The 11,335-nt window shown below is 45.4% G+C and overlaps 1 protein-coding gene across 1 annotated transcript; it reads left to right on the top strand.

Annotated features, from left to right (window-relative positions):
• Nucleotides 1-2,656: 2,656 nt before the first annotated feature.
• SPATA19 (spermatogenesis associated 19) lies at nucleotides 2,657-11,010 on the top strand. Its single transcript, XM_053269053.1, has 7 exons — nucleotides 2,657-2,886; nucleotides 3,010-3,066; nucleotides 4,608-4,778; nucleotides 6,183-6,265; nucleotides 7,126-7,203; nucleotides 9,124-9,221; nucleotides 10,806-11,010. The coding sequence occupies exons 1-6, from the start codon at nucleotides 2,809-2,811 to the stop codon at nucleotides 9,209-9,211; spliced, it is 555 nt and encodes a 184-aa protein (XP_053125028.1). The 5' UTR covers nucleotides 2,657-2,808; the 3' UTR covers nucleotides 9,212-9,221; nucleotides 10,806-11,010.
• The last annotated feature ends 325 nt before the right edge of the window (nucleotides 11,011-11,335 follow it).

The raw sequence follows: 11,335 nt of genomic DNA, 5'->3' as shown, positions 1-11,335 counted from the left end.
CTGAGTCTCTGTGGGTCCTCTTCTGCTATTTTGCAGCTCCTCAATGAAAGAACCAACCCAGTTGGCTTTTACTGGAGGCAACTCCTGGCCAAATCCAGTATGGGGACTCTAAGCAATAAACCCATTCTCTCTCTCTCTCTCTCTCTCTCTCTCTCTCTCTGCCAATCACATTGGCCCCCCTTAGGCATGTGGAATGTTACCAGTTGATCAAAACATGTTTTCCCTGCCTTAACTGCAAATGGCATGCCCTGAGCCCTTTACCTGCTGGTATTTTAAAAGTCTACTAAACAAATCACCACCACCACCACCAGTAACATTGCATGTTCATAGATTTTCTTTTTCCTCCTCCTTTTCTTGTTTTGGAAAAATGTACCCAGTAAAGAAACTATGGCAGTGTTGCAAAGCTATGTAAAACTAGCCATTTAGTAGGAGAATGATGGATTTTGGAAACGATTAAAAAATAACATTTAATTGCTCCACATGTAACATTACTCTGCTTCAGAAATGTTTTGTATTTTGATATAAATAAACATTTGCAAAAAAAACCCAAACCACACAGACATGGAATGTGAACATTTTGTATTTCCTTTTGAATGCATTTTTTTAAAAAATGTAATTGTATTTTAACGGAAACCAGGGGGCTGGACTGGCACTTGGAATGACAGGACTTGGATTCACATACAGTTAACGTGGAAGAGATCCAATGCCGTGGTTTAAAACACACACACACAAGATGCATTTTGGGAGAGAGAAAGAGCTGTACACACAGAGAGAGATATACCTACCTTCCTACCTACCTACCTACCCACCTTATGTTTCTTTTAGATTGTGAGCCCATTCCATCCATCTGCCTCTCTCTCTCTTAGGAAGTGAATGCCATTTCCTGATGATGATAAGGATGAGGAGAAATAGATTTGGGTGTCATCGGCATACTGATAACACCCTGCACCAAATCTTCTGATGAGCTCACCTAAGGGTTTCCTGTAGATGTTAAAAAGCATTGGTGACAGAATGGAGCCCTAAGGGACATCATAATAGCTCCATATAAGAGCAACTGTCACCAAGCTCCACCATCTGGAATCTGCTTGAGAGATAGGAGCGGAACCACTGCAAAGCAGCGCCTCTTATCCGCAGCTCTCCCAGGCGATCCCCAAGGATACCATGGTCGATGGTATTGAACACTACCGAGAGATCCAAAAGAACCAACAGAGTCACAGAGGGAGTGACTCCCTGGTAAAGGTCATCCATCAGGCCGACCAAGGCAGACTCAACGCCATGTCATTGGCAAGCAACATGAGCACTGGGGATTGACCAGGCATGACATGAGGACCTGGTTTTCTGCCCTTATGTGGTCAAGAAAGGAGAATCTTCTCATGGATCTGCCTCATTTTGGCCCATCCCAACATGATTGCATTTGGGTAGCCGGCATTGCCCCCATAACCCCTTCCTTTCTAAGGAGAAGGCACTTTTGGGGGGCATGGGTAGTAGGATACCTTTTGCAGGGAAATACTCCAAGCAAGAAAGAAAAATTCCCAGTCCCTGCTGGTCAAGCTTCTGTTTCCCTTGTCCATCTCCCTGAAACCTAATAATAGAAACGGGGAAATCTCTGGATTACAGATTCACCCCTGGGAGCACTATTTATAGGAAGAGTTCAAAGTGCAACTGAACCAAAACATGCCCCTTTCACATCCTGCTGTCCCATTCGCTGGTGGGGAAATGGGAGAGAGGGTTTTTGTGAACTCCCCCCCGGGGGGTGGGAAAGGGGGCTCGGAGCCAAAACAGTGACCTTTCCAATGGCAGCCATCCTCTTGGTACTACACCATGATGTAGCATCATTCTTAGTGGGCACTGGGGAAACTAGCTCCCCAGGAGGGGCACTGCTGGTGTGAAAGGGGCAGCAGCAGAAGAAAAAGTGAAGCTGATTTGCCCTTGGTGATCTCAAGTCCTCGAAATGCAAGACGGATGTGAAAGTTTCCAGCTCAGCCTTCACGCAAGACTGGCTTCTAGAAGAAAATTGATGGGTCATGATGAAATACCTATGAACTTGTTAGTGAGAAAGTGCTGTCACAACAAATTTGGGGGGTGGGGTAGATTATATGTCTTGTGAAGACCCAGCCCCTTGGTACAGGTCCCAGTTTGGACTAGGCCAGGGTTTCCCAACCTGTCGTACTCTAGATGTTGCTGAACTACAACTCCCATCATCCCCAACTTCACTTTATTGTGTCTAGGGTTGATGGGAATTGTAGTTCAGCAACATCTGGAGTACCACAGGTTGGGAAGCCAATCAAGAAATATTGCTCCTGAACCCATGGGTATTCATTTGCTTTAACATTTATTTTATTTTAAAAAATAATGTATTTAAAATCACCAGACACCATTACAATATATTTATGAAAACCATCATTACAACAACCCTCAAACTTATGACTACAAAACATTAGACACATAACACTCTACAACATCGAGGCCATTGTTAAACAAATACATCTTTCCAAACTTGAATGAATTGGGTTGTCCCCTCCTTACCATAATTTTTATAATTCAAAAATAATGAAGAACTAGCCATTTTTCCTTTGCATGATGAATCTGGCCAATAAGAATTTGCTCTTTTCCATCTCATTATGACATCATGGTTACCTTGGGAATGATTTGTGCTGACCTATGCAACAGTGTCTCCCCACCGCCCACAGAGATGCACACAGTGTGCTAGAATTCTCACTGGCTGCGTCCACAGGTTTTCTATGGCAGATGTGAATCGGGGTTGATTAGGGGCGGCTCCATCTCCCCGGGACCGAAGTGTGCCTTAGGATGATCGTTGCCACATGGGCAGTTTATATCTTGGTCCGGAGAGTCTCTCGGCAGCCTATCCCACCTGGCAACACTCCAGTAAGGGCAGAAGATGCTTCTCTTGTGCCTGAAAGGAATTGGAGGGGAGGGGGTGTTTGTTTAACCACATTGCTGACCTGATCAGATTCTCCCCTTTCCCTCTTTGTATTTATCTATTTAAAGGATGACTGTGTAATTGAAACAGAGATCGTGTCTGTGTTGGAGCATTGGCTGAGGAAGGTGAGTGTAACACCCAAGGCCCTGCTGAAACTCTCTCGCTCACAGTTTGCACCCTTTGGCTATTGGGTCAATGGCACTCTGCCATTTCATGACGAGAGTCTGCATTACTTTGGATCACATTCTGGGGGCGCCTCAGGAGTAATTCCACCACACAAGTCATCTTCATGATGATGACTACTTCAGAATTTCTGGATATAAAGCAATTCTGAATGTAAACCATTTCTGTCCCACAGACAATAGCACTCCCCTTTGACAACATATACCATCGAATTCAAAGGAATCCTTCAGCATTATATTCAATAAAACATAGCAGCAGCACATATAGCCTAAATTTCTGGGCTTCCACCATATCATTCCTAACAAAATATGGGTGATATTATCTTGCACTTTATCATGCAAATACATGATCAATAAACTTCATCTATAAGTAAACACATTATCCGTCTTGGACTGTAATTAGATTAATCACATGTACCATGCAGTGTCCCTTCTAACAGGGATTCCCAGATGTTGACTACAACTCCCATAATCCCCAAGCAAAAGTCATTGCAGCTGGGGATTCTGGGAGTTGTAGTCAACAACATCTGGGAATCCCTGTTAGAGGGAACACTGGTTTCATGCCTCAGATTCCCACCGAACTTTCTGATAAAGATGGTGAATCGATGTTTTCCCATGTAAAATGTATTGCTAATCTCACTGCAGTTAATAAATGTTTCCCTTCCAAACTGTCCTGTGTAAGCACACTTTTCAAATAACAGAAAAAGACCACAAAGGGATCTAAGGATAGAATATAACCTTTGGTCTAAAATCAATGCCTGGTACTGAGCAATCAAATTTCCTTCCATTTTAATCTGGGGAACATTTGTAAGGTTAGGGTTAGGTTTTTGACCCAGCATATGACCAAGGTAGGAGGAAAGCACCCTTGCAATCAGCACCCACTTCCCACATGATCACTTCCCCTCCTCTTCCAAGGGCTGTGTGAATGAGCCTAATTTGTGGGACCAAGGGGTCTGATTGTAGCCAAGGGGTATGGTGTCTGGATAGAGATTACATATCTTTTTCATTTACTTGGATATGCAGCTGGCTTCACATCTACATCCAGAATTGTCCCAATTTCCTTCTGTGAAATGTTGGAAGGTCTGCCTTCTTATTTTCCCTAATGTGATGGCAAACTGCTATGTAGAAATCCACTTTTTCTGGAGTTACGTTTCAAAATTCAATTTGGGATAGTTAATTGCACTTGAGTCTTTTAAGTTAAGAGAAATGTTGACTCTTGCTTCTCTCTTTCTTTGCCTCTAGTCCTCTTTTGTGTTCCATGTTGTCAAAGTTAGACTGTAAGTTCATTGAGGCAAAATATTGTGTGTGCTTCCGAAACTCTTGAAGTGCCATGCAAATTATGTTACTGTATACATTAATAACAGTATCAGGAGTCCAACTGATTCCAGCGCAATCCACTTTCTCTTTATGGGAGCTCTTCTACTTTGATAAGTAACTTGGTTGTTAGGAAAGACACTGGTATATGAGTACTTGTCACCTCCCAGATTGAAGACGAGGCCGCCAAGATCTTTAGGCAAAAATCAGAAAACAGGACAGACAGCAAGGGGGAAACCAGACCTGGCATCAGGTATTTTTCTGTGGCTAACCAAGATTTTGAAACAATGAGATCAAATCCAGAAACGTTTGAACACTCTGAAGACAGGAGAAACCCACAGGTGAGTGATATGCATGCGGGCTGAGGAAGGGGAGCAGGCAGAACCATTTCCTGTGTGGGAGGAGCAAGGCGTAGGATAAGAGTTCTCAAATGGGTCATCCTTAGCCACAATAGCCCAAGAATCCCTGCCAAAGGTGACCATTCCAAACTTGGCCAGTTCCCGCATCCCGCTGCAACCGGTGATGTAGTTGCAAATCCAGAAGTGCAGGCGCTCTCCATGACAGTCCCCGTGGCCATGCCTATCCCAACAGCCACAGAAGCCTAGAAGTACCAGTGCTCCTTCCCTGTGCGCCCCACCTCCATGACACCCCTGCCCACCATCGTTATTTTTTGTGGCATAGGCTGCCCCCCACTGATTCACCTGGCTATGGCAGGAGTGAGTAGCTATGGCCTCTCATATTTGGAATGCTACTTTGGCAGCAATCTAGGACTGCTAGGAAAACTAAATCCCCCAACATCTCCTGAAGGACCCCTTGCTTTCAGATTAACCTGCCCAAGGGTTTAGATCAGCCTGATTGGCACAGCTCACATGCAGAGTGGATGTGGGTGGACGCGAGAGGTGGGGCCTCTTCAGTGGTTGTGGTGTTTTTGGTTAATCCGTTCACGGATCTAGGCCAGCTTGGGAATGGGGCTTTCGTTATTTTTATTCCAGCCCTGAAGTAGAGGCAGGGCTAGCGAACAGCCAGCAGCAAGAGCACTGAAAAGCAGGCTGCACTTGCCTCTCAATCAAAATATATTGTAAATGGGGGGTTAGGGGAATCGTGGTCACAAAAAGTCTGAAAATTAAAGGGAAAAGATTAAAAAATCACCAAAAAATACCCAGAATCCATTTAAATCTGCAACAGTTAGCAAGAGGTGCAAGGGGAACCTCCAGAAATCAAGTCCGAGCCCCCATAAATCACCTCGAGCCCCCAGAAATCACCCCCCCAAATTACCAAGAAATCCCACCAAACCACGGATTCTCGGGTCACAGTTGGCAAGCCCTGCCACAGTTTCCCAGCTGCGGATACTCAAAACCGTGATTGGGGAAACCACACTTGGTGAGGGTTGCCTGTATTAATATTCCTGACTCCACTCCACTGCCTTGTCATTGAATACCACCACTCTTTCCCTTGGATGCTACAGTGGTGATCCCGTATTTGTGGAATAATCTCCCCAGGGTGATACGCCAGACTCCTCCTTTTAAGCAGTGGTTAAAGAATTTTTATTTTTGCTTGCTGTTTTGTAGTACTACAGACCCAATTTGGATTTGTGGAACTTTTATCTACGTTTAGAAGCCACCTTGCATCTGTTTTGACAGGCAAAGACAATGCAGACTTTATTTAAATAATATGAGGGTTGTTTTTAAAAAAACGACTAAGATCCTTTGCAAATAACTGGACCTTTTATATAATTCTTGTTCAAGACCGTCCAAGTGTCTCGCTCATGCTCTTCCAGCAGTCAGGATCTGGTGGAGGACAGGACTAGGATCCAGTTCATCAGGTGGAGGTCAGTATTAAGCATCGGCAAGTCTCCTTTTCTTTTGCTGTGGAAACTTCACTAGCATAAGAAACATAGAACTACCCAGGAAGCATGCCCTGAGCCCTCAGTTTCCCCCATCGGTGAAATAGAGAGGACAGTAGCCTACCCTGCAAGGTTGATTTGAGATCATAGGTGTGAAGTACACAGCTCTGCAAATCCCTGCTAATTTGGTAAAGAGGCACTTTTTAACGTAGTGATTCTTTTTTTTTGGCAGGGGGAGAGTAACTGGCCCTATCCACTCCCAGCACAGTAGCTCGAATGACTGTTGCTGGTGTTTGTCTTATGTTTCTTTTTAGATTGTGATCCCTTTGGGGACAGTGTTCCATCTTATTTGTTTGTTATTTCTCTGTGTAGTTCTCCTTTTAATGTGGTGCTTCTCTTTATTTAGGAGGGGGGGAGTAACTGGCCCTATCCACACCCAGCACAGTACCTCCAGGGACTGTTGCTGGGGTCTATCTTATGTTTCTTTTTAGATTGTGAGGGAGCCATCTTATCTTATTTATTTATTATTTCTCTGTGTAAACTACCCTGAGCCATTTTTGGAAGGGCGGTATAGAATTCAAAAATAAATAAATAAATAAATAAATAAATAAATAAATAAATTAAATTAAATTAAATTAAAGTGCTTCAGCAGTTACAGAGAAAACTTGTAAATCCAGGCACAGATCAGTAGGTAGGCAATAGTGTCCCGAGTGTAGACCTTTGAGCTTGGGTTTGCACTTTGAACAAGAGGACGACACATGGGGCTAGTTAGATAGTGTCTGGCCATCCAAGTAGAAGGAAATAAAGCCCAATAGAGAGACTGATTCTTTCCGGGTGTTTTGCAGCCACACGCGTGTTTATAGTGTTCCAAGTGATATGAAAAAGGATGCCGTGCAGGAGAGGCTGGACAAAGTGAGGAAAAGGTGAGATGCCGCTGAAACGAGAGGGAAAGTTTCTGTTAGCAACATCTGAGTTGCGTATGCAAAAGATGTCATTTCCTCCTCCCGAAGTGCCATGCCATTCCCCGGCCTCCAAAGTCATTCTGAACTGTGCCCACGAGGTCCTGCACACATGAGAGCAGACTCCCTAGACAAGTTAAGTTCACTCGGTCGCAGTCCAGGTAAAAGGAGCTCCCAGCCAGGGGAGGAGAGCTGGGTGCATTCCTGATGGGCAGTCCTGTGGACTCCAAAGTCAAGGGAAGAGGATGGGAGCATCATCTGATGGGAGATGGGCACTGGGACAAATGGGTTTTCCTCCACCCATGGTAAAATACAGAGAATAGAAGCTGGATAGGGTATGGCCCTCCAGTTCCCCCTGCCCACACGATCCCGTTCCTGGCCTCTTAACCTTGAGCTTGGAGTTCACATGATTGCCAACTGGGGGGGTGCACCTGGCTCTGCTCCCCTGATTTCGTGCAGGTGAATGAATCTTCTGGATGCCTTATCCAGCCTTAACGTCTGGATTTCCCAAAGGTTCTTGCAAAGGAAAGCTGTTCTTGTGGTAGCAAGCATGCATTGTTCCCTTTGCTAAGCAGGGTCTGCCCTGGTTGCACATAAATGGGAGACTACATGTGAGCACTGGAAGATATTCCCCCTAGGGGATGGGGCTGCTCTGGTTCTAAGTTCCCTCCCTGGCTTCTCCAAGATAGTGCTGAGAGAGATGCCTGCCTGCAACCTTGGAGAAACTGCTGCCAGTCTGGGTAGACAATACTGAGAGAGATAGACCTATGGCCAGACAGTATATGGCAGCTTCTTATGTTCCTATGACTGAATCACTAACCTAGAAGTTGGAAAACAAAACCACGATCCTTTACATATTCTCTTTCCTCTTGAGTTAATCTCTGAATTCAGCAAATCTATAGGCAGAGACCAGCTGTACAATTTCCTATGGGCATGATCCAAGCTGCCAGCAGCGTACCTGAGAGTAAAGCTGCCTCCAGGCGCACTCCCAAGCCCCCAGCCACACAACTGCGAGATCTGCTGTCAAAGACCTTTAAAATCCTTGTTGGACCTGGAGGGCCCCTAAAGCAGTTCTTTGCATCTGACTAAGACCAAACCTAATGCCTGATGTTTTGAATTTGCAACTTGAATTACATGGTGAAAGTGAAATCGGGGCCCCCAAACCTTGGGGGCTCTTAGGGGGGGGATTTCTTTAAAAATGGGGAAAAACTAACTATTTAGCATATCAACTCTGGCACAGTCCCCCCCACTCCAATATTCTGAGCTCCTTTGGGTGGCCTTTTCCTAACATCTGCCATGGTATGCCCCCGCCCCCAAGGCTCCAAGCACAAGACTGCTGCCGCAGGTCTCCTGGATTTTAAGGGAAGCACAGAAGAGGGGATTTCAGCTGGTGTCATTTGTCATGCAAGGGGAAGAAAAGTGGCACATGCTGTAATTCCCTCTTCTGTGCATCTCTTAAAGGTGCAGGAGTCCCCACTGCAGTCTGGTTCTAAGGCACACAACCTGGGTTCCGCCAGATGCTGCCGAATTACAAGTCCCAGCATCCCCGGCCACAATAAATTGTAGCTGGGGGTGATGGGAGTTGTAGTTCAGCAACCTCTGGAGGAACCCAGGTCGGGAACCACAGTTCTAAAGCCTTGTTTGAAATTCTGGGGAATGGGGGCTGCTGAAGGGAGTTCTGCTAATGCTGCTGTTTGATTCCCCAGATCCTGCCACGATTCATTGGCAAGCCTCCCCCCACCCCAACCTTTTAATTTAAAAAAAACCCTTGGAAAAATCATCAAAATGTCCCCCCAATTTTCTGCCTGAGAACTGGATGGCACTTGTGGGGGAGGCGTGTTTGCTGAGCCTAGTTGTGACCTCAAATCTGTCTTCCTCACTCAGTGTCTCCCGAGTCATGTTCCAAGCAGATGCAGAAAATGACATTCTCCTCTCTGATGTTCAACTCCAAACCAATTTGTCCGAATCCTAAATATGGACAGGTAAGGTGCCCGGCCCTCAACCCTCTGCCCGGCCCTTTCCCCTCTAACCTATGTGGTCCACCTCCATTGTCGAAATCTAAGACACTAGGCTTCTGGCTGAGCTGCCTGTCATTGCTCATCCTGTTCTGCAAAATGTCGTGCAATGCACATCAGTGGCAGATTGTGGGTTGGTTAACTCACCGGGGCGGGGGCGGGACACCTGTGAACCACTTAAAATCGCTCCACAGAGCAGGCAACAATGTGAACTGATCCCCCACTGCCTAAAAAGCAATCAGTCAAACAAAGAAAGAACTCCAGGCATCTGAAGTGGCAAAGAGAAGGATCTGCCAGTCTTAGTGGTGAGTACGTAGTGATGGGCAAACTCTCCAGTCCAATTTGGAATGGAAATGAAAAAGAACCTGGTAAATTAAGAGGTTTCCTACTGCTCTCACCAAGCTGCTGGTCCACTCACCCCACTGCCAGTCCTTTTGTGTCACTTGGAAGAAAGTTCTGGGAGATGCAGAAGCTTTTGCAGATGTTGGCCTAAAGTAAAGTGTGCCGTCGAGTCAGTTTCAGCTCCTGGCACCCACAGAGCCTTGTGGTTGTCTTTGGTAGAATACAGGAGGGGTTTACCACTGCCTCCTCCCATGCAGTGTGAGATGATGCCTTTCAGCCTCTTCCTAGATCGCTGTTGCCCAATATAGGAGTTTCCCATAATCTGGGAAACATACCAGTGGAGATTTGAACCAGCAACTTCTGGCTGCTAGTCATGTCATTTCCCACTGCGCCACGACTCCCATAATCCCTGACTATTGGCCACTGTGGCATTCTGGGAGTTGTAGTTCAAGAACCGCCAGAGGGCCAAAGTCCAGCCCTGCTCTAAGTTCTGTTACATGCCTAATGGGGTCCTTAGAGCTTTTGGAAGGCCTGAGCCATTGCAAGCATTTTAGCTGGATGCTAAAATGGACCCCCAAAATCTATATGTATAGCAGGGTGAGAGCAACCCCATACTGTTTCCCTGTTTTACCCAGTGTACCATATTTTCCTGTGGTTGATGCTGGCATATCTTGTGTCTTTTCTCTCTCTTCTGTAATTCGTGAATAATTGTTTGATTTCCCTGCTAAGTAAACTGCTTTGAACTTCTTCTAGGAAAGTATTATATAGATTTTCTTTTGGTAATAATAATGGATCTCTTTGAGGACAAGCCGTACACAAAGTGATTTAAAGCACCTCTTACCAAGCAATCGATCACCCATTCACCAGCCGTGTGTCTCCGTGATGTTCTAAAGTTGCCCATTTAAAATTTTAAAAGAGGAACATAGCCAAGACTGAACCTGGGTGTGTGTCAAGGGTGGAGCCTGAAGGAATCTGGCAGACTGGGCATACAGACTCAGACAGATTCTGCTGGGCTCTTGATGGAGCTTGGTAGAATCAGGAACTTGCTGATTTTGAGGTCCCAATACTGTTTGTTTGACAGAACACTAGTTGACTGGGCAGACAGAATACTGGTTAGTTGGCAGCCCAAAGTATGGATGGTGACTGGCAGTCACTCATACAGATAGGATGTTGTTCCTCCCTCATTTTCCTTCTTTTTGTTTTTCTTAGTACAAAGCCCTCCTGCTTTGTGGCTCGGGAAAAGAACCAGCCACCCTTGCTGCTTTCCTCCCTGTCAGCAATGCTTCAGTTGTGCACCTTCCACCATCTTGGAATCGCCAATCAATGTGAATCTTGCAAATGTATTTTGTTGTCCTTGCTATTGTAAACTCGTGGTTTTGTAAACATTGAACTCCTAATAAAATTGCTTAGCAGATAGGATGTTTTTCAAAGAGAGTGAAAAGTCCCTTAAGAGAGTGTGTGTGAGTGTGTGTGTGTGTGTGCACGCCCATGTGTTGTGCACACATTTATGGCATTCCAGCGATTACAGCCTTTTTGGCACATTTTGCACAGAAATTCCATCAGATGGCAGTATATACTTGCAAAAGCTAACAATGAATATGAAGTGCGGTGCAGATGGAAGAGAGAGACAGACTGTGAAGACGTGGACTGAAAATAAAGTGGCTTTCAGTGTGGCAGATCCCTTATTCTGGAATAATGTTCATTCTCTTTCTTGCAAAACCTGTAATATTGCTCTGAAG

The sequence above is a fragment of the Hemicordylus capensis genome, chromosome 8 (genome assembly GCF_027244095.1).
Source record: "Hemicordylus capensis ecotype Gifberg chromosome 8, rHemCap1.1.pri, whole genome shotgun sequence".
Lineage (NCBI taxonomy): Eukaryota > Metazoa > Chordata > Lepidosauria > Squamata > Cordylidae > Hemicordylus > Hemicordylus capensis.
The sequence above is the reverse complement of the archived record's forward strand: the minus strand, read 5'-3'. Positions and strand labels throughout refer to the sequence as shown.